The 21,469-nt window shown below is 48.9% G+C and overlaps 1 protein-coding gene across 3 annotated transcripts in view; it reads right to left on the bottom strand.

Annotated features, from left to right (window-relative positions):
- mpp7a (MAGUK p55 scaffold protein 7a) overlaps positions 1-21,469 on the bottom strand; it is a 156,882-nt gene that overhangs the window by 22,602 nt on the left and 112,811 nt on the right. For all 3 annotated transcript variants that reach the window (XM_080793388.1, XM_080793387.1, XM_080793389.1), the window contains 4 exons: positions 20,688-20,762; positions 18,761-18,957; positions 17,898-17,965; positions 731-901 (listed from right to left, as the gene is read on the bottom strand). In XM_080793388.1, the coding sequence (XP_080649514.1) occupies positions 731-901; positions 17,898-17,965; positions 18,761-18,957; positions 20,688-20,762 (511 nt within the window). The remainder of the gene's footprint in view (positions 1-730; positions 902-17,897; positions 17,966-18,760; positions 18,958-20,687; positions 20,763-21,469) is intronic.

Raw genomic sequence — 21,469 nt, 5'->3', positions numbered from 1 at the left:
TCCACTGTGTGCTAAAAGTTAAGGGGCATGCAGGCGACGTTCCCGCAGCGGGGGCTCATTTAATGGAGGTCGACGCCACCTGGGAACGCTGGAGCGGTGAGTCACACATCCATTCCGGGTGTCACCACGCTGGGACACGACTGAAATCTATGGCCTCTGCCACGCCAAACTGAAGAGCGCCAGGTCTGTCGCCCGCTGCGACACACAATGTCGCGTGTGTTTGTGTGCGCGCACCATACGAGGAGGACCACCACATTTAGCATGGTGTGAGGTAAATGTTTAGGCAGTTTAGAAGTATAAGGATTTTACTCGAGTAAGGAGCCAAAACTTACATGACCTGCATGCATGGAAACCCCAGTCTGACTCCCAGAATTACATAGGGTCACAGCCTTTATAGCTCAATCCCACAACAGCCAACCCCCAACATAGCCTCAAGACTTGAGCCAGTTCAACAAATGGGACAGTAACAAGAGTAAAACAAACAGCACAGATGACATAATCTCAGACTGTAACTTAGAGGAGATACTCTTTATAAAGGGGTATTATTAAATGTTTACATCGAAGTTTCTACGACATAAGCGCGGCAATTAAAACTTTTAATACGGTGTCCTAAAAAAACCTCTATCCATCTGCCTGTCATGTGTGTGTGTGTGTGTGTGCGCACGCAAGCACGTGCACACACACACACACACACACACACACACACACACACACACACAGAGCTACTCACCAGCCAGGACAACCAGTCTGTGGTTAGCTCCACTCTCCCTGCGGTACTGGGTGACTTCCTCGTACGTGGGCACGTCTGCCATGTCGTACTGGTCACTCTTCTTGCACTCGTACATGGACTTGTTGGTTTTCTTGTCTCTCCGGCTGAGGCGGAAGCTTCTCCTGAACCCAGCTGCAAGCAAGGAGAGAGAGAGAGAGAGACGGAGGGAGAGAGAGAGAGAGAATAGAAATTATTATTATTATTCTCACACAATGTATATATGCGCGTGGAGGCGTGCATGTGCATCTGTTTGCACATAGGTCTGTCCAGAGATACATTTGGACAGCGGTGCATGTATCGTATAGTACTCATATACGCCTGCAGCTGTGCACTTTAATTCATGATCATGTCAGCGTCTTGGCAAGCGGGCCAAAGGCCTACGGTAATGTCCAATACCTCATACTTATTGTATAGCTCAGCTCCGTGACAAAGATCTCTGCTGTAGGTGAGGGAGCTACGGCGTAACGCACGGCCCAAGCAGTTTCCCTGGATCTCACCTTCAAACAGTTCATTCACATTCTCCCCTGGTAACACATTTACATTTCTCCTCTCCTCGCATAGCTTCTACATTATGTCTTTTTTTTCTCTTTTCCAGGGCTTTAACATCTGCACGAGGCTATAAAGAATGTTATGGCTACATCCTCATACATTTTTCTCGCCAGTTGCAGCTTAAGCGATGTTGTGCCGTTTTTCCGACAAAGTACGGAGTGACTCATCCTCTTGGTTCCTCTCGGGCCCGTCTGGAGCGTTTGACAGGCGGCGGCCTCTCCTAGCCCCGCTCTTCACTGCGAGGTCACACAGAGATGCGGAGAAGCTGCAGGACCATTCTGAGTGCAATGCTCTTCTATAGTGGATTTACTGCCAATTGCTTCATGGTTGTCCACTCGACATAACCGTCCAGCAGCAATTTCGCATTAGTTCGGGTTGTGCTTTTTTAGACAGTGGCGAAGCGTTTATGTGTGTGGCTGCTCTAAAACATGATTATGTTTAGGCTGTCTGGCCGCGGGGTAATGCTCGTTCAGTGACGACGCTTGCTTTCACGACAGCTGTCACATCCGATTGGCTTATCGCGCGGTGGCGTGTCCTTGGAACGCCGTCACAGGGGTCTGCTGGTGGCGTGCGGCTGGATCAAGCGGCATCAAAATGAGAAATGTAGCCCTAATTTTTGAAGTTTCACATTCACGACAGATGCTGGCTAAACGCAAGCAAATCTCCAAAACACAGAACACATCCAACATACAACGTCTGCAACAGCTCATCTTGTGCTATGCGCTTTGCTGCTTTCCATTTTAATGGTGATCAACAAACTCAGGAATATGATGCAATAGATGTCCAAATAAGATTAAGGCAGCATGGAAATTATGGAGCGAGACACGTACCCGACCCCCACGGTCTCCGTAATATGTTCCACAACATTCAAACCATGAGGGCCATACGCAGATGTTGTGCGTTCTTCTCGGCGCGTTCTTTTCCAATCACTTCATAATGGATGCAGTGAAATGGACTTAAAGTATGCTGAGTCACAAATGAAACACACTGTAAGTCATCGGTGGAGACAATAATAACGTATATATACAGTATGCATGTACTGAACATGTACATGTGTGCGTGAAAATGACAGAAAATGCACATATATAAAAACACACACACACACACACACACACACACACACACACACACACACACACACACACACTGTGTGTTTGAGTTATTTTCATTGTGTGCACTGGTCAGGCCAGCGTGCCTGTGTCCTCCGTTTACCCATAATACACGAGCGCACACGTGCCCGAGCGCTGGATATTTTGTTACATTGAACATTTAGGCCAGACGTTGTTCCATTGTGGGCAAGTTGTGGGCTTATGTTGTCTGTGCCATTTCTGCTGCGGTGAATCTACTCATTCAGCAACCCCCCCCCCCCCCCCCCCCCCCTCCCCCTGCTCTGACCTAGCCCCCACCCAGGGAGTATTACCCTCTGCCACAGAGTGGAAAACATACTCGCTTGGCTGCAAAGCTGCCCTCTCGGAATGGCCCAAAAATATACCACACGCTGTAATCAATACCATCAAAGGTTGACATCATTTGAAGAAAACTAATTTTGGGTATAATTTTCACATTCAGGATTAATACGACCTAATTTTAAGGCCCCGTGCGAGGAGAAACTTCAACCAACGGCCTGGGTTTGACTGCCATTCTTCAAATAACTACGAAGCGATATAACAGCGTTAGCTATTAGCCACCAGCGTGCGGCTTGTTCCATTCGATTTTCGGAGCGGTCTAGGAGCGTGAGGTGCCAGAGTTTCATTGGCTCTATCTGTCCTTGTGTGTGTGTGTGTGTGTGTAGGGGGGGGAGGGGGTGTTGTTTTCCTTAGGGGGAGTCAGGTGCACAGCATTTCATTACACCACTCAGCCGCAAGCCAGTCAATACAAATGGTATAGTTCCCCCGGCTGACAGGGGCCACGGTAATCCGGGGCCCTTCATAATCACTTAAACCCGTGTGGACAGCTCCATCCAAATAACGTTGAGCGTTCTCCTCCTCTTCCCTCTGCCCATGGGTAAATAAATCAAAGCCTCATGGAACAGTGAGAAGAGTCCCCCCCCCCCTCACCCCAGCCCACCCCCAAACCTGTCCTCATCGTAAACCCCCCGCCATCACCTCATCTCCATCAGCGACGGAGGGGAAATTAGAGCAGGGGGATGGAAATTAATTCGATCCAGAATTAAGGAATGAAACAGACTTCATTCTAGACTTCATTCGTGCGTGCGTGTGTGCGCGTGCGTGCTCGTCATGAAAGCCTCAGCTATGCTGGAACAGCAGCATGTGTGCACAGCCTTGCCTGCAGAGACCAGGTTTTCCGATATATCTAGCCTGGCACACGAGCTGCTGGTGGAAAAGGAACGCCAGATATGCATGCGGTGCAGGGACCTCGAATGCTAATACCTCTAGCGAACAGCGTGACAGGTCAAATCAGGTTTATTGACTGCCGTTCTAATTTGGGAGTGTCCCTCGCCAGGGAGCCGGCCATGAGGCCAGTGGCATAGCTTCTGAGGTGTCGCAGTGTGGAGGGGTGTTGTGTATCTTGGGACGCGGAGTCAGAAGTTTCCTCGCTGAGGTCGCGCACACACACACACACACACACACGTACCCTCTAATGTCATGCACTGCACCGTGACTGGGTAATTGCCACCAGAGCCACTGAATATACAAACATGCACATAACTCTATTTGTAGTCTCTCACACACATACAGTACTGAATCACAAACAGAAAGACACATGCACATGTGCGCACGCACGCGCACACACACACACACACACACACACACACACACACACACACACACACACACACACACACACACACACACACACACACACACACACACACACACACACACACACACACACACACACACACACACACACACACACACACACACACACACACACACACACACACACACACACACACACACACACACACACACACACACACACACAGAATATACTTTTATAAGTAAGAGACATTAAAAAAAGCAGTCAATGACCAAAAAACAAGATCAAGTGTACTGTATATCAAGCTAATTGTAGTACCAGATACACAGGCTGTCACTACACACACACACACACACACACACACACACACACACACACACACACATACAGTACAAACACACACACACACACACCGAACATACAGTATATGCACAAACACACTCACACAAACACACATTTGCCTACAATTTGCCAATGCTCCTGCCCATTTTCCGCTGCGATAATGTCAAACAGCCACGTAGGAACTTCAGCATGTGTTGCAAAGAAAGCACCCGGAGGCCTCCGCAAACTGTGAAGTCTAACTGGCCTCCTCTTGGACTCGCATCCTGCAAAACTGCTACTACCACGCCTGTAAAAGAAATGATGCAAGAAATGGGACCCAAAAAAAGAACAAAAAGAAAAAACAAAAACACAAAACGTACATAAAATATAACAGATGCCTCTTGAGAAAATACACACATTCAAGACACGCATCTGCCGACTGGGGCGTCTGAAAGCGGAGACGCCTGAGAACAATGCAGAGAAGGGGTCATGTCTTCCAGACGCCGAGCGTGGGCGCTCGGTGAGATGACAGGGAGAAGAGAATAAAATATGACTGCCATTTTCCCTCCCAATCACAACCTCCATCTTTGGGGTGCAGGGCAATGGAGAGACTCCAGAGTGAGTGAGAGAAAGAGAGACAGGGAGAAGGAAGGTTTTGTGGTGAAGGTCCATAACAACCCCCCCCCCCCCCCCCCTCATGTGCACCCCTTCGTCTGAGGTGCATTCCTCTAACGACAGGAGACTTCTGCTGACAGCTCCATGCAGTACCATCTTGGGCTGTCCCAGTGGGACGTCCCCCCCCCACCCTTACTATACCCCTCTCTCCGTCTTCAGAACTAATGGAGAAGACATCTCTGGAATTAAGCGAGCCGGCCTTGGCAGCTGGAGATTAAGTGAGCATTATGCTCTCAGGGCCTCAGCGTTGCGCGGCGTGCGCTGTGGTTTAACGCTGCAACACTTAGCCCCGCTTTCGGGGGGTGCTGAATGTGGATAGCATTACCCGGTTCTCTTGGGCTCATTACGTATGCCCATTACAGTATACAGTGTGGGCCCGTACGTGCAGTGCATATGTACAGTATGTGTGCATGCTTCTGTGATTTGGCTTTCAGACTGGGCAGGGTATAGAAGAGAGGAGGATGGCACATCATGGTAGGAGGCTGCGTTAGGGGACGAGGAGGAGGGAGCATTTTCCACCTGTCAGCCATCATTACACCATCAGCAGAAGGAGAAAGTATCACTGCAAAAAACGAACTTTCCCCAAATCCCATTCATCTGTTCAAATGAGCACGTCTCAATCAATCAATAACCAAATCCCATTCATCTGTTCAAATGAGCATGTCTCAATCAATCAATAACCTCTCCTTCCTGTATCTTAGCGTTTTGCTGATTATGGGTATCTTCGTGACAAAACAAAGCCGCCGCCGAGGCCGACTGAGACTGGATCTCTGAGATCCACATTAAAGACAGTAGTTGAGCCGTGAGTCGCTGTGGGCCAACAAACCGTATTGTAAAACTCATGCGGAAAAGCCTTTGTTCCCAATCCCCACGTGCCAGACTCCCACAAGGTTCAGACAAGTTCAAAAAGAAAGAGAGGAGAGGAGAGGAGAAGAGGTGATGAGATGGGAACATCTGAAAAGTACTGGACCTATCCAAAAACACACACAGAAAGACATGTGTCCTTCAAATGCTCTCATCTCCAGGGTCCCTCCGTGTAGTCTAGTTGCTAACAAGCATCTGCGAAAAGCATTATGGGCAGTAAAGCGGCTTCCGGGGGTTGTCCCTGAGAGACCTCCCTGTATCGACAACTAAAAAACCCCCACAACAAACGGCAGCTTCCGGAAACAAAACCGCGGCGGGTGCGCACGTACCTTGGCCCGAGTCATGGCCGCAGAAATGTCTTGAACCGTGCTGACAGTTCAGCAGATGCGGCTCCGGGGAACAGAACAGACCATCTGTGGCAAAGGCAGAGTGAGGTAACCTTCGGTATCATTCCCTTTTTAATGACAATTGGTGGTGGATTTTTATTGAGGGGACATGACGAGAGTTGGCTAAATGGCCTTTAACTCTATCTCTACCGCTAGCTGTTAGCATAAACCCCATGTTCCCAGTGCCAGCATATGCGTTCACTTTAAAAGAACCACACACACACACACACACACACACACACACACACACACACACACACACACACACACACACACCCACACCCACACCCACCCACACCCACACCCACACACACACACAATACATTGAAACAAGCACACACTGTTTACTGCAGAAAACCCACTAAGGACAGCGATCCTGGAGTCGGACTTAAGGAGGTTTAAAAATCCTCCTTTCAACTGGTTTGCACTATGATTATATGTGCAATCCCATAGTTGGAACGGTGGGGCGTTGCTATAGGAACCGGAATAATGTTAAAAGCTTCCGTAGGCCTCAACCATTAGACGGAGTGTACTGGGGTACGTATATATACGGACCTGGGATATGACGCCACCTAGCGTCGACGTCCATATATATATATATATAGATAGATAAAGAAATACGTCTTAAGCATGATTTCTGAAATATGTGAACTCGTTAGGGTGTAATGGGGGGGGGGGGGGGGGGGGAACACATTGTGGGAGTAGTTTCCATGGCCCCAGCTCTGTGCACGTGGAAAGTGGTACCCGACCCAAGTGTTACACGCTTATGCAGTGGAATGGCTGCTCAAGCCCTTTTGGCTGCGATAGGTCAGATTTGTATCAAGCCACTATTTGTTTTTCCCTCTCTGTCTTATCCCACAGCTTTTTAGATTTGGGAATGTCTAGTCTCCATAAATGTAGCTTGATGCGCAGCAATGCCTCAGTGAAAATAAGACCAAACACACCCCAGGGCTTCTCTCCGCACCAGACTCCACTAAGCAGTGATTGCTGCCGGTAGCGCAGGTGGGAGGGCAGTGGTGGAGGGCCACAAACACCAGATGCAATGAGCCTATATGTGCTGTTGTTCAACTGGAGAATAATATGCACAACAACAAAAACACAGAGAACGTCTACTCTGGAACGTCTCTCAGCTACCAAGACCGGTAAAAAAGAACACCTGCTAAGCTGCTGTGTATACCTGCTGCTCTGTTGGCATCCTTAATGCTGGAAGTCCATTAAAGCGTGTATTGTTTCAATTCTACGCAATAAGGTTCATCAGCGCTTGGACCGCAAACCGAGGGAAAAACCCAGTAATCCAGGGCTTTTACGCCGTGCCCCTATGTTTTGGCTCCCGCATATCCACAGCTAGTGAACCTGCAGACAGATGAAATAAACTCCTTTTGGAAATGGAGCGTTTTTTATTTCAGTTTATAACACGTCTCCATTTTTCCACAACCGGGCCTTAATTGGATTGCAAGAGGCTGATGGCTTTCCCAGTCTACTTTTCCCAGCTCTCGTCAGCCACCTCTCTCCTGCTTTCCCTCCATGCATCCACCCATTATTCCATCCATCTGTCCTTTCCGGATGTTTTGGCGTGCATGCATGCATGCGTGCATGTGTGTTGTTTTTTTCTCTCTTCCCCTTCGGGGGTTTTTGACAACAATGTGAGATGTCACCATATATGCATCCAAATCGCGGGGGCCAGTGTTGAGTTTCTCTTCCTAGGACTGTATATAGCTTGTGTTGACTTATCGCAGGGAAAACAGAAACACGTCTTAGTGTTTCTTCCAGAGAAGCAATGGGCCTTGGGTGTCAGTGTAACTTAATGATCTCTTTAATTCACTGGACTGAGAAAGAGCTCTCCCGAGCACTGCTGTCTTGAGAAAAAAAGTGTCTGTCGGGGAAGGCATTTCGGGACACGCTCTTCCTCCCGAGCTGGACACCGTCATGCAGAAGACCTGGCTCTAAGACCGAGCTGCATCTCTGGGGCGCAGGAATGCACTCGCCCCCGAGTATAGGAACTCAAAAAGTTGGCTCTTGGCAACGAGAGTCGCAGACGTTGCATCACTGACAGAGGTATGGAAGGGAAAACAAACTAAAAGACTAAAAAAGACAACTGTCCCCCAACCTCCCACTGTTCCCCCTCTAGTTCCCCGAGCAACCTCAGCGCGGCATTGAAAAAGCATCTGTACATTCTAGGATTTCAAACTATTAGGGCCAGGCCAACTCTAAATCACGCAACCACATACGACGGACTGAAAAGCCATGTGGCGACTATACGCTCATAGCGAAGATGTTATTATTATAACTTAAGATTTTGAGACTTCCACCACCTCCACCCAAGCGTTCTCCCATTTCAGCTAAATGTTGTTCGGACTGCCCGGGGAGACGATAAAACAAGGCAGCAAAGAAGAAGAAGAAAAACCCCAGCTCTCTCTCTCTGTTGAAAGAGTGCTGCCAGTTGTTAGAGGTGCGAGTCGAGTCCCAAGACTTGAGGTCGGTGACCTCATGCAGAGGGCAGAGTGACAGCGAGGGACAGTGAGGGCAAGAGATGGGGGAGGGGTGGTGGTAGTGGAAAGATTGGGCCAGTGTTTTGCAGAGGTCACGCCTATAGGGTGACAAAGCACTGATTGAGCTTGGCAGACGTGGCTGTAAAGTCTGTATTTATAAACTCACGCCTGCACTGCTGGCCCACTGGATACGCTGTGAAATCTGCTTTTAGCAGGGGTGGGTGGGGGGCATCCTGACTGCAACACCAAGGAACAGAAAGAGAGAGAGATGAACAGAAAGAGGGATTTGTGTGTGTGTGACTGTGTGTGTGTGTGTGTGTGTGTGTGTGCGCGTGTGTGCGCATGTCTGTGTCTGTGTGCGTGCGTGTGTGCGCGTGTCTGTGTGCGTGTGTGTGCATGCGTGTGTCTGTGTGCGTGTGAGCAAGCCAGGACGGACGGCCTGTGGTCCTACAGAGAGGACTGTACCTTATGATTTGTCAGTAAAATGACAGTGGTAATAAAAACATGATGAGGAACATTCTCTGCGCAAAACAGGGAATTGGAACCAGCACCGCGGAGCGGGCCATATAAGCGGAGCGGGGCCCGGTAATTGCCATTAAGACAGAACGCGGTGACCACATCAACCGGCACCGGGGCCACTGCTGGACCTCCAGAACAAAGCGTGGAAAACAAGGCGTCCCTCTAAACCCAAACCCCATCCAGAACCGTTCACAGAGATGTCTGTAGTAGACCCACAGCAGAGGCAGGATAAGTACTACATGCTGTAAATCCATGACAGACACAGCCAATGCACTCATACTGTCAGTGGAGGAACAGAAATAGCAGAGCGCAAGTTAGCGGCAAGCGCACCGCCGCGCAACTACTCCCTGTGTCCCGACATGGGAGGCCGAGTTCAACAAGTTGCAACATTGGGGGGGGGGGGAAACAAAAAAGAAAATATGAAAATATGCCAAGTTTATAAATGCTATAATAAGGTGGTATGATGTAATAGTGATGACACACAGGCTGGTTATCAAAGGACAGGTTTCAGGAAACGAGAAAGGAGCCACACAGATGGGAATAACGGCACAATCTCAACCACTTTCCTCACTTCTATCACAGATCTACTGTACGGCACAGTGTAGGACACAGAGGGAAGAAGAAGACAGCGTCTCACCTAGGTGGAGTCCACTATTATAGTCGGCATCCTCTGGTGACAGGAAGAGAGGAGAGAGAAAAAGGGGCCAAGAAAGGCACATTATGTTATATAAAGTCAGACATTAGCAATAGAAAGCCACCCATCTGTAATGGTTAAGAGTACAACGGGACACGGCAACAAGACGAGTAGAAAACCACACGCACGCACGCACGCGCACACACACACACACACACACACACACACACACACACACACACACACCAAACAGACATCAAGTACGTTTTGTTTACTTGTGCTTTACCGTTAATCGTTGGTGATACGTCGGTGGATAGTTAGGCGTCTTTGTCTAGAATCAAAAGCTCATGGAATGTGCTTTGCGAACGTAGAAGGTTAGGGCATGAATAAGCTGGATGGTCGGAGCCAGGGGTACGGACGGACGGGGAGGCTATGCGTGTGATTCCAGCAGGGGGATGGAGCATCCATCCCCCTGCTGGGACTAAACGATGTCGGATCTAATGAGCGTGATGATTTAGCCGATGAAAGATGAAGAGCTGGACAACAGTCTCCGTCTCTGGCACTGTCTCTGCATAGCGCTAGCAGGAGAAATTGACAGTGACGCCTGACGTTCCCCTTGAACAACACGCGTTTTGGTTTGACGGCGAGAGAGGAGATGAGCCAAACGAAAACAGGAGAGCAGCGGTGCAGAGGTGAGATAGAGTATGAGGTATGAAGCACGACAGTGAAAGGAAATAGGTTATATTATCGTTTCAAATGTTGCACAGGGCGGGTATACCTTCAATATCCACAGCTGTGAGTGCAAGCGAGGCGAGGAATGAAAGGATGAGTCGGCATTAGAGACAATGTGAGATTAATCGAGACACACGTTGTAGCGGTGAGAGAAAGACAGGAAAAAGACTACCTACCAACTTCAACCAGCACATCGTCTTAGAAGAGCAGAAAAGCAAAGAACAAACAAATGACAGAACACATGAGTTAAAATCTGGAGTTCTCGCAGAACTAGAATAGATAACGTTTAGGCCTTGAGTGGGCAATAGCATACTATGTACTGTGTAGAAACATCATTGGATATAATGCAACCGAGTCATTTCTCTTACAAAATTGCAATAGGGAATGTTTCCATCCCCCACTTTTGCTATTTGTTTAGTAACAAATGCTCAGCCCCACTACCATGTACTGTTGATTGCTAAAGTCACTACTGCACACCGCAAAATCCCAAGGAATGGACCCTTTTACATTCCCAGAGTTGAATCAACACATAGGATTTTGCAGTGTACTTTTATTTCATTTGGATAGGAAAAAAAACAAAAAACTCTGTACAGTTACCTAGAGAGATACAGCCTGTGGTGTATGGCTGTGGTGCATCCGCGGTCACTTCATAGAGAAAAATATTTTAGATCTATTGGCCGATTGTAAACATTGCTCCAGGGTTATTATGTGTTAATTCAGTGACTACGTAACATATAGATACATTTGGACATCGTATTTCACTGTGAAGCTGGTAAGTGTGAGGCAAGTTAGAATAAATGCACTACTAAAGGGGGCCACAACTGTAGAATGATTGTGTGTGGGGAGCCGCACACCGCACGCATGCACTCACGCACGCACACACGGAAACACGCACGCAAACACGCACACACGCACACACAGAGAATATGATTAGGGATTACTGTCATTATGGTAATCTCACACTTTATTCATTCACTTCATTCTTTCATTAGCCCTCAAAAAAAGAAAAAAAGATACAAACTTTTTTTTGTTACAGGGGCCAAAAGGGGCACCCTGGGCAGGCTGCATTTGGCCTGCATGAATACCCATGCACTAATACATGAATCTCTCTCTGAAGGCCAAAATAGAGATTTATAACCGACATGATGGAGCAAAAAGATGGCGTGTGTGTGTGTTTTATGTACTGTATGCATGTGTGCATGTGTGTGTCTGTGTGCATATACTGTATGTTTGGTGTGTGTGTGTGTGTGTGTGTGTGTGTGTTTTATGTACTGTATGTATGTATGTGTGCGCGCGTGTGTAGAAGACGTACACAGCGAGAGAGATACGCAATGAGGCACTTAAAAGACGCTTCAACCCCTTCATGTGTTCCCAATTGCGCCAAACAGGGTTAAATCAAAACATACAGAATGCCATTTACCAGAGCCCGGGGAACACCTTACAGCACCACGGCCATTTACCAGAGGGCACCTCAGCTCGGGAAGATGTTGCATCGCGGCAGAAGGTAATGGCTAGCCATAACAGCAGTCAGGAGTGATCAGGAATCAGAGGGCCTTTTACCTCTGTGGCCATTTCAGACCAGAAGCTATATACAGGCCTAAGCTTGGCATTGTTACATTGTTATTTTATTTTATTTTAGCAGGCAGTGAAATGTGAAACCCCTGCATTTTATCTGACATCATGTTTCACATGTTAATGTGTGTTCACCATGATGCCGCCTCCGCCCATTCATAATGTGACATCTTAAGTAAAACCAGCTTCTGAAACGCCTACCCTGAGAATCATCGGTACGGTCAGAATTAAGCACAGGAGAGAGAGAGAGAGAGAGAGAGAGAGAGAGAGAGAGCAAGAGAAATTAATGGCGGTAAGGAGAGCGTGGAAAACAACGGGAGAAGATATAGGGAGACTCGTAACATGAGAGGACAGAGAGAATGTGCGTGAGAGATTATCTGCAATCTTTCAAAGTGCTGCCCTTATTCCACCGTGTAAGACTTTCATCCGCTGCCTATCTGCATTCTGCATACAGGAACACTTCAAGTAGCCTAATGGTCTTGTAACATTGTTCAGTACAACATTCCTCGCCTAATATAAACGGCATGCGATAACGCTGCAGAATATAAATCAGGCAGGCGAAACGATATGGGGTCCTGCAATGGTGGAAACACACTGTAACGCTGCCCGTTATTTAACCGAAGCCTGACGTTGTGCCTGATTCAGTCACGTTACATTCTGATCTGGGAGCAGTCAAAGCCATACCTCATTGATCAGATCTACTGTGACAGAGAGAGAGAGAGAGAGAGAGAGAGAGAGAGAGAGAGAGAGAGGTCTGTTATTTAGCGAGGAGTGGAGCTGCAGCAGCCCACGTTGTGTCTCTGCAGCTTCATATTACTTCTCAGTATGCAGTCAGCCGGTAGTTACACTAGCCAGTCAACCCACTTTAACCCATTCTGACCTGAGATCAGATTCATACGAGGTTTCCACGGGACACACACTGGTCTGATTAACCCATTCTGACCTGAGATCAGATTCTAAAAATGTCAGTCGTTCTTCGAATTTTTCAAAAATAGCAGACCTACAAGCTCGTATCGCGCCACTCGGTGGCGCGATATGAGCTTGTAGATCTGCTATTTTTCAATAGCTAAAGCATAACATGATGCCAACACCAAAATGGGTGCCCGGTCAGAATGGGTTAACTGGATGTCAGCCTAGTTACTGTATTATCAGCCAGCCACTGTGTGTGTCTCTTGGCCGACTCCAGGACCCACAGTCAGGGATATATATCGTATGTCGCCCATAATACTGAAAGTTTACGACATAAAGGACGACGGGAAGGGTGCAGTGAGGGTATGGCACGAAAGACAGACTGTTGCTGTACATACAGTATGTCCTGGTTAGGTGGTGGAGGAATGAAAGGGAATGCAGGTGGCCGAGTTGGATGAATGGATGGTAGAAAGAATGCAGGTATACACGCTGGGTGTAATATTTGGGGTCGCTGTGGTTAGGGTCACCCGTATAGCTGACGAGGTCCAGGCCACAGGGCAGGCAATGGGTGCTACTTGCTACTTGTGGAGGCGGTTCGTCAAAACCAACCGACCTCATTATCGGCCCCGCTGTCGTCGCCACGAGCGCTGCCGTAACTGATGAACATGCGAGGTCGGGGCCCGGCTCTCCGTTGGCTCAGCACGTCTTCAAACTAGCAGACGTCTTCCTTCCTTCACACGCTCTCTGGAACCTTCTCTGGAATAGAGCCGGCTATAGCTCAGTCCATCATTCAACAGTGCAGCGGCGCACTGCCACTGCTAGCATAATCAGCTATCTGCTTACGGGCGAGCTAACGGACTGTGGGATGACCCCTCGTCAACACCTCGTGAATGGGCCTGAGTTATGAGCTGATGTCACCTCCGCTGCCAGCCAACGTACAGATGGCCTTCCTCTTGAACAAACCGGAGCCCTACTCTCGCTGTCTCCTTTTTATTGGCGGGATGAGACTGGTGGAATTTTCCAGATGACACGAAATGAGATCTTTTTGGCCTTCGGCAGGAGGGCTGATTATTTAGACTCTGGTTGAAGAGGCGAAGGAGAGAAAGAGAGAGACACATAGCTGGTCTGCATTAGAAGGCAGCCTGTCTTTATGTGATGAGGGGTTTATATTGCAAAATGTTATGATGAGCCATACTGAAGTTTATATATGACGATTAACAACACTCAGCGCTTCTGCGATGCTTGCGATGTAACAGGCAGAAGGGTATTTGTATGTCTGGGGGTAAGAAAACTAAATCTGAAACGCTTTAAGGGTGGTCTGCATGGGGGTTATCATGGGGCTTAACCCGTAAACATCTTGACGGAAGATGTTCTTCCTTTCCTTAAGTCCATTTTGTGTCCAAATTCATCACCACATGTGTCCATGCGCATTGAAAAGCCGAGATGGGAAATGGAATTAAATTGAACGCATTGCCGAGTTCAGGTCCACTTAAGTCGAATCACGGGCACCGATTATAGCCGGTTCGGTCCATTGTTGGAAAGAGAGAGAGCGAGAAAGATGACGGCTATAAAGGGGAGTGAAGCATCTGAGAAGAGAACGGAGAGATGGTGGAGGAGACCCCAAGGTGAGCAATAAGTGTGTCCACGTGTTTGGCAAACGGCGCACGAAGCCAAACAATCGGACAGCTGAGAGGTTTTTGCGTGTCAGACAGCCCAGAGAGCTGTCAGGATGTTCAGCGAGAGAAGCAGAGGGGAGGAGGGCGAGCGAGACGAGGCAGACTGGACGAGAGCCAGACATGGGATGCAAGGGAGAGGGGGAGGCCACGAAGAGGCGGGAATGAGACTTTGATATCGTAATGGCGGTGGACGCAACCGTCGACTCACTGCAGCTCATTATCAAATAGGGGGCCTTAAACATCGGTTCCATAACCCAAGGAATGTGAGACAACTGACAAAAGGGAGAGAGGCGGGCTATTATTTATATGCCGTAAATGTTGGCCGTATAAATGAACGCGGCTAAGCAATTGCTGGCCACGTGCCCTCGCCAAGATCAATATTGTTCCAGCCGACGGGGAGCTCCTGCGTTGGAACGGCAGAGAGAGGGGGGGGGGGGGGGTCACTCCCCTCCTTCTGTCCTCTCCTCAGTAACAGCAAGGTCTCTTAGGTATCCTTCAATTAGGCTATAGTTTATGGCCCTAGGGCAGCAGCCAAGCAGGCCATCGCTCTCTCCCTCTCTCTCTCTCCATCCATCCATCTATCCATCCCTGACTTCACCACCACCCCTCTCTCTCTCTCTCTGACCCCGGCCACTGCAGCTCCGCAGGGTCACATTTGCTACTGAACGTGACCCTTCGCTGCTCCCCTTTTCCTTCCTGGCTGCCTCCCTCCCTCACTTCTCTTCGCTGTTCTATTAGTTCAATTCTTCTCCACTTTCACTCCCTTTTTTACATTCCCTTTTTCTCCGCTCCACTTCTTGGACTGGAGCTTAAATCGTGTCCTTTCGAGTATGTCTTTCGGGAAATTAAAGTGAACTATTGTGCGAGAGAGTGAGTGAGCGAGCGTGGGTGCGTGTGAGTGTGTCCATGCATTATCACAGGATGGACTGTTATAACTTGCTGGTTACTGAGTGGGCTGTGTCGAGGCACTTCCTACTACTGTACTGTACATGTGCAAATCATCCCCCCCCCCGCAATATTTATGGAGCACACTGCATATCACTTCAGGGAGAAAGTAGTGCTGGACCTCCACCAGAGAGTTGTTTGTCCGGTACGGGGCTACACACCTGCACATGTATGAGTAGTCATCAGAGGACCGGGCCATTCAACAGAACCAGGGAGAGAACAGTAGGTTCACTGTCTGTCTCCCTAGAACCTTTCAGTGGGCTATTTCTGGCCGTCTTGAGTCATGCATGGCAGCGTGTGGTTGAACATAACCAGGAAATTACAACATCCATAATTCACTTGAGGTCTGACTTTGAGGTTAAAGAACCTAATGCTCTAAGTTTAGGGGTGGTCAGCGCTAAGATTCACGTGTTGTTTCAACGCTGAACATCCAGAGGGTCACATTTCATTAGTCGTGCGCACGCGGGCCAACTTGGAGCGGGGGGGGGGGGCAGACTTCGTCGACAAATGGGGCAAATATACAGTACACTGGGTTTTCCTCCAAAATGGCCACCATGTGCATGACTACCAGGCCAGGCCCGCGAGCCAAACATAATGTACATGGGCTGCTCGGGGTTCTCTGCGTGCATTTTGGTGAATTCCAGGGAGGTTAGGAGGGGAAACAACTAGTCTACACTACAGAACAGGACCTGTCTGCTTCCATTAGGGCTGAATACTGAATACTGGATACATGTCAGCTGCAGGTGATTGACACGCTGCAGAGAGATGGGAGTAAAAAGACGAAAAAGGGAGAAGTAAAGCAGTGTCGACAGGACCTGTGTAGAACTTCTACAGAAAAGCTTGTAGCTGAGGGGCCGGCGAGGAGTGGGCAGGGGGTATTAGGACAGGAATACAACAACTCACCAGCTGAGCACAGACATTTTGGTATGTGCATATACATAATGTGAGTCTTGGGTGTGGGGAAACATAACGGTAACTTCAATTATAAACACTTCTGGACAGGTGGGTCATGTCTGAGCCATTAACAACTGTGTTAACACAGTTTATGAGTTGCTATGTTTATGGGGTTGAAGCCATGCCTAATTAGGAGACTGTTGACACCCCTGGGGATGCATTATCACCTCTATAAAAATAAATCACCCTAGTGGACAAAGGGACACTGTATGGTGTCATGTCATGTTACGTCCTGTCTAGGACAATCTCATACTCCTGGGATTTATGCAGTCATGAACTCTCCATGTGGGTGTTACGCCGGCGCATTTCACTATGTCCCCGGAAGCATCTGGTAAAAGCAGTAAACTCTATGCACCTCCTCCATCGGCTAAACTCACCCCGTCTCCTCTCTACCGTACCTTTCAACTCTGCATCTGCTCTCGCCTACATCCAGGTTTTGTGTCACCTTGTTTTCTCGACAAGAAATCTCTCTCTCTCGTTTCCCCCTCCACCCCTGCTACTCTGTCCTCCTCCCACCTCGCTTATACTGTAGCTGCCCCGGAGGCTTGCATACCTCTGGGTGTGCACTGCCCCGCACAGCCCCAACATGTTCACACGCAGTAAAACACATTGATGTGCAAAGCAGAGCAGGCTGGTAATTTATGACGCCATGCGCCGCCGCCCATCACTTTCTCAGGCCTGCTATCAGGTCATTAATGCGTAGTTTGTCTCCCAGATGCTCCACAAGACGGCAATATTGCACATATGGCACATACACACACACACACGCGCGCGCACACACGCACAGGTATATGTATAGAGAGCAAACACTGAATGTGAAAGAGTGTGTAAACCATTGTAAACGACACACACACACGTACTGTACACAGACAAACAGCTGGCTGGTCTTGTTAATTCTTATCTCACTCTCTCATTCCCACTCATCTCGTTCACACTTTTTCTTTCTCATTTCTCTATGTTTGGGGGACGCCTCTCTCCCCCCACACACACTCTCTCTCTCTCTCTCTCTCTTCCCCTCTCTTTCTGTCCCGATTTTCTTTCCTTTTCTCACTCTCTCTAGAGTAGCCGGCCCTGAGCACAGCCACCTGTTGTGTGGCTAATAGCGATACCATTGTTATGCTGTTTGCAGTGAAGCAGTGAATTGCTTGGCCTCCGTCAGGCCAGGTGATGTATGCTTACATGATCTTCTTTTGGAGGCCCTGTGGATCTGTGGAAACGGTGCACCGGGCTGTCGCAGTGCCAATCTCCTGGAGAGAGAGAGAGAGAGAGAGAGAGAGAGAGAACACAGACAGACAGATAGAGAAACAGACAGACAGAGGGAGAGAGGCACAATAAAACCATCAGCTTTTATGACCGAAAGGGGAATAATAAACACGTTCCGCTAGGATAGAGAGAATACGTTCTTCGATGGCTGCTGTCCATGTCATTTTTTTCAGGTAAGAAGGGCAAGAGGGGGAAAAAATTATATATACACGTAAAAGAGAGTGCTGGTGAAGCAGGAGAAGTGAAAACACAATGCATGCCATTGGCTCAATTTGAGGGTTAAATTGTTTTTTCCTCTCTTTTTTGCCTTTAGTCTCTCTCTCTCTCTCTCTCTCTCTCTCTATTTTCTTTTCGTTTTCTTCTCATGGGTGCTGCCGGACAGTGCCAACAAACTGCCCCAGGCCCCCGAGCTCTGCGTTGCACATCAGCGGCCGTCCGAGCGAGCACGCCACTGATTTTCCACCCGCTCACTGTCCAAGGTGGACCGGTACCAGCACTATCATTTTCTGTCATTACTCATTTTGGGCCAGACATGCACGGAAATCCAGACTATTTTGGCAGCATGAGGCAAGCACGAGGCGAGGGGAGTATGCGGATAAGAAAATAAATAAATAACATTCTATCTAACTGTCAGTGACAGTCAAAATAGCAGGGCAGGGCTTGTTAAGAGGAGATGGCAGAGAGAGAGAGAGGACAGGCCTTTCTCTTGAGTGTGTGTGTGTGTGTGTGTGTGTGTGTGTGTGTGTGTGTGTGTGTGTGTGTGTGTGTGTGTGTCTCACCTCTCCTGGAACTGCTTGGAGGGAATGAGGCCTGCACGAGGGTTGTTGTCCCCCTCGTGTTTGGCCTGCCACCAGGTTGCGTCATCCTGGCTCATGATCTGAAGAATGGCGCCCTTCTGAAAGGCCAGTCCGGCCTCTTTACACGGGATGGCTTTGTCCTCCTTCGGGTCGTAGTCAAACAGCGCCTTCACAAACATCTGGAAGCACAACAAAGGATGGGGATGGAGACAGACGGGGACAGGTTTTAGATGACGACGGTTCGTCACAAGTTTCCTCTGCTTTGGGCGTGTTGACATGAAAGGTGAGGCCTGTGGGGAGATCGTCGCAGTAGCACGGGCGGCACTTCACTGTCACTTACTGTGATTGGCCAGGAAAGGTCATTGCAATCAGGAGAAGAGAACCTGCAGCCACTCACAAATTGAGTCCCTCCGGGCTGTTCCACCAACACTTGTACAGAGGGTGGGATGGGGGAGGACTGTCAGCCTCCACCGAGCGTGGCGAGACTTAACTACTCTTGAATCAGAGACTCCAATTGAAACTCCTTCTGCTCTTTTCTGCAGGCCGACTTTCTCAGATACACCTCACCGGTTAAATTAACATCAGTAATCGTCCTCTACCAGGGAACAAACCAAAGAAAACCACTGAAGAGGAAAAATAAATGAAGACAAGAGGGAGTTGTTGTTCCCGAGATGGTTTAATTCCTTTTGGCAGAGGGGCAGGGACACACCTCATCAACACAAAGGAGGTCGGACCTGAGAAGGGGAAAATTCTTTGACGTGTTTTCCCGCTGCGGCCAGCTAGCTACAACCTAGAGCACCTCACCATGTCCTCTGTCCAAATAAAGTACCGTCACCATGAGTTATCACTCCTTAGACACCTCTGTACATGTGGAAACTTAAGAGAAGAGAAAGGAGAAGGAAAGTGTGTGTGTGTGTGTGTGTGTGTGTGTGTGTGTGTGAGGGAGGGACACAGAAACTAACGGAATGAAAAAAAAAGAGAGATTACATTTGTTTTTTCTGTCTCGTTGATTTAGGGAGCGCTGCGCGCCATGTAGTGAAAGGATGTTTCAGACAGGGACGTTTAGTTTGTGTCAGAGTGGAGAACGATACACCCCCGGCAGAATACCATCATACATCTACATAACGACGCCTCCCGTTCCTTTGTCTCGCTGCAACTCACTTTCTCATCTCAACCTTGTACCTTTGCATTTTTTGTTTCCCCCTCCGTTTACTCGTATGTCCCCCCCTCTGTTTTCTCCGCTACCTGACTTTGAGAATGTTGACTATAGTTTGGGGGATAGGCTTTTGGCACACGTGTGCTATTTCTCAGACAGCAGCTCCCTTAAAATCTTCACCTTTAAAGTCATTAAACACCGACAAAAAGAGATAAGCGGCCCACCTCTTCCTATCCGCCTCCATCTATACAAGGCAGCGGCGTGAGTAACGGCTTCCCGGCTAGCGCTTTGACCCCGCGAGCTTAAACCTCGAGAGTGAACCCGACCCCCCTCCAGCCCCTACCCGGCTGCCATTTGATGGATGCGTGCGAGAAACGATACGTCAGCGCTGCTGCGGGTTGAGAATGATGAAATGATAGCGGAGTTAAGCGGCGGAACGCCCACACAGTGCATTGCTGTGACTTACCGAACACCAGGGAGCCAGTATATTTGCTGCTCGATCGCACACAGTCCCGAATATGTTCTGCGTCCAGTTTCAAACGCCGTACACAGGGGGTGAGGTTACTGTACCGCGTGCCCCTCAAATTTATATATTACAGCTATCGGTTTCTCCCTCATCCCCCCCTAGCGTGCGCACAGATAGGATCAAGAAATGCTCTGCATCTCCTCAGCTCCCATGTTGTGTACTACTAACTGAAGGTCCATCAGTGTAACCCAATCAACATAACGACCAAGCCAGGACACAAACCCTACCTTGGGCTCCTTGCATGGCGCCTCGTCCTTGATGCCCGGGACAACTTTGAAGGTAATGGCCCCTTGCGACTGGGCCTGCGATATTGGAGAAAGACAGATAGAGGGGGAGGCGAGGGGGGGGGGGGGGGGGTATGCAGCAAATGGGAGAAAAAAAACAGCACATCAGACCACTCCGTCTGCAAATGATTCACAAAGCACCTACTCCAATAAGAGCCTCTTAATGTGAAGTGCTGTTAGATTTTTCAACAATGGAACAGGGTTATTAGGATAGGATGACTTGTCTTGGCGCGGAGAGAGAGAGAGTGTGCTGGGGGCTGGTGGTTTGAGAGCTTTCATCTGCTCCTGAAGCCACAGCGTTTTAAAAGGCCTCCAGCACACCAGTGGCTTCCTCTCGCCCCCTCTCTCTCTCTCTCTCATTCTCTCTCTCTCTCTCATTCTCTCTCTCGTCTGGTCCCGCTGGCAGAGCCGAGGCCTATGACGGAGCTCATTCTGAAGCCTGCGGCGGAGCTCACTTGGAGGGACTACACAGCGTCTAGCTCGTCCAGGGGGACCGCGTGGCTCCCTACATGTGGTCTGAAGGCCGGGAAGTCTCGTTGTGGAGGCCCAATGATGGGTTTTCAGCGCAGGGATAAAGTCTTAAGGGCCCTGGATGAGTTTGTAGGGAGCTCTGCCATCATAAACAGGACTGCCGCTCGCAAGTAGGAAGCAGAAATATACTCGTACAGCATGCAGAGGCACATCAACAACATGCACAGTTGCGTGCACACACACACACACACACA

The sequence above is a fragment of the Protomyctophum bolini genome (assembly GCF_963924005.1).
Source record: "Protomyctophum bolini genome assembly, chromosome: 21".
In the NCBI taxonomy this organism is placed as follows: Eukaryota; Metazoa; Chordata; class Actinopteri; order Myctophiformes; family Myctophidae; genus Protomyctophum; species Protomyctophum bolini.
The sequence above is the reverse complement of the archived record's forward strand: the minus strand, read 5'-3'. Positions and strand labels throughout refer to the sequence as shown.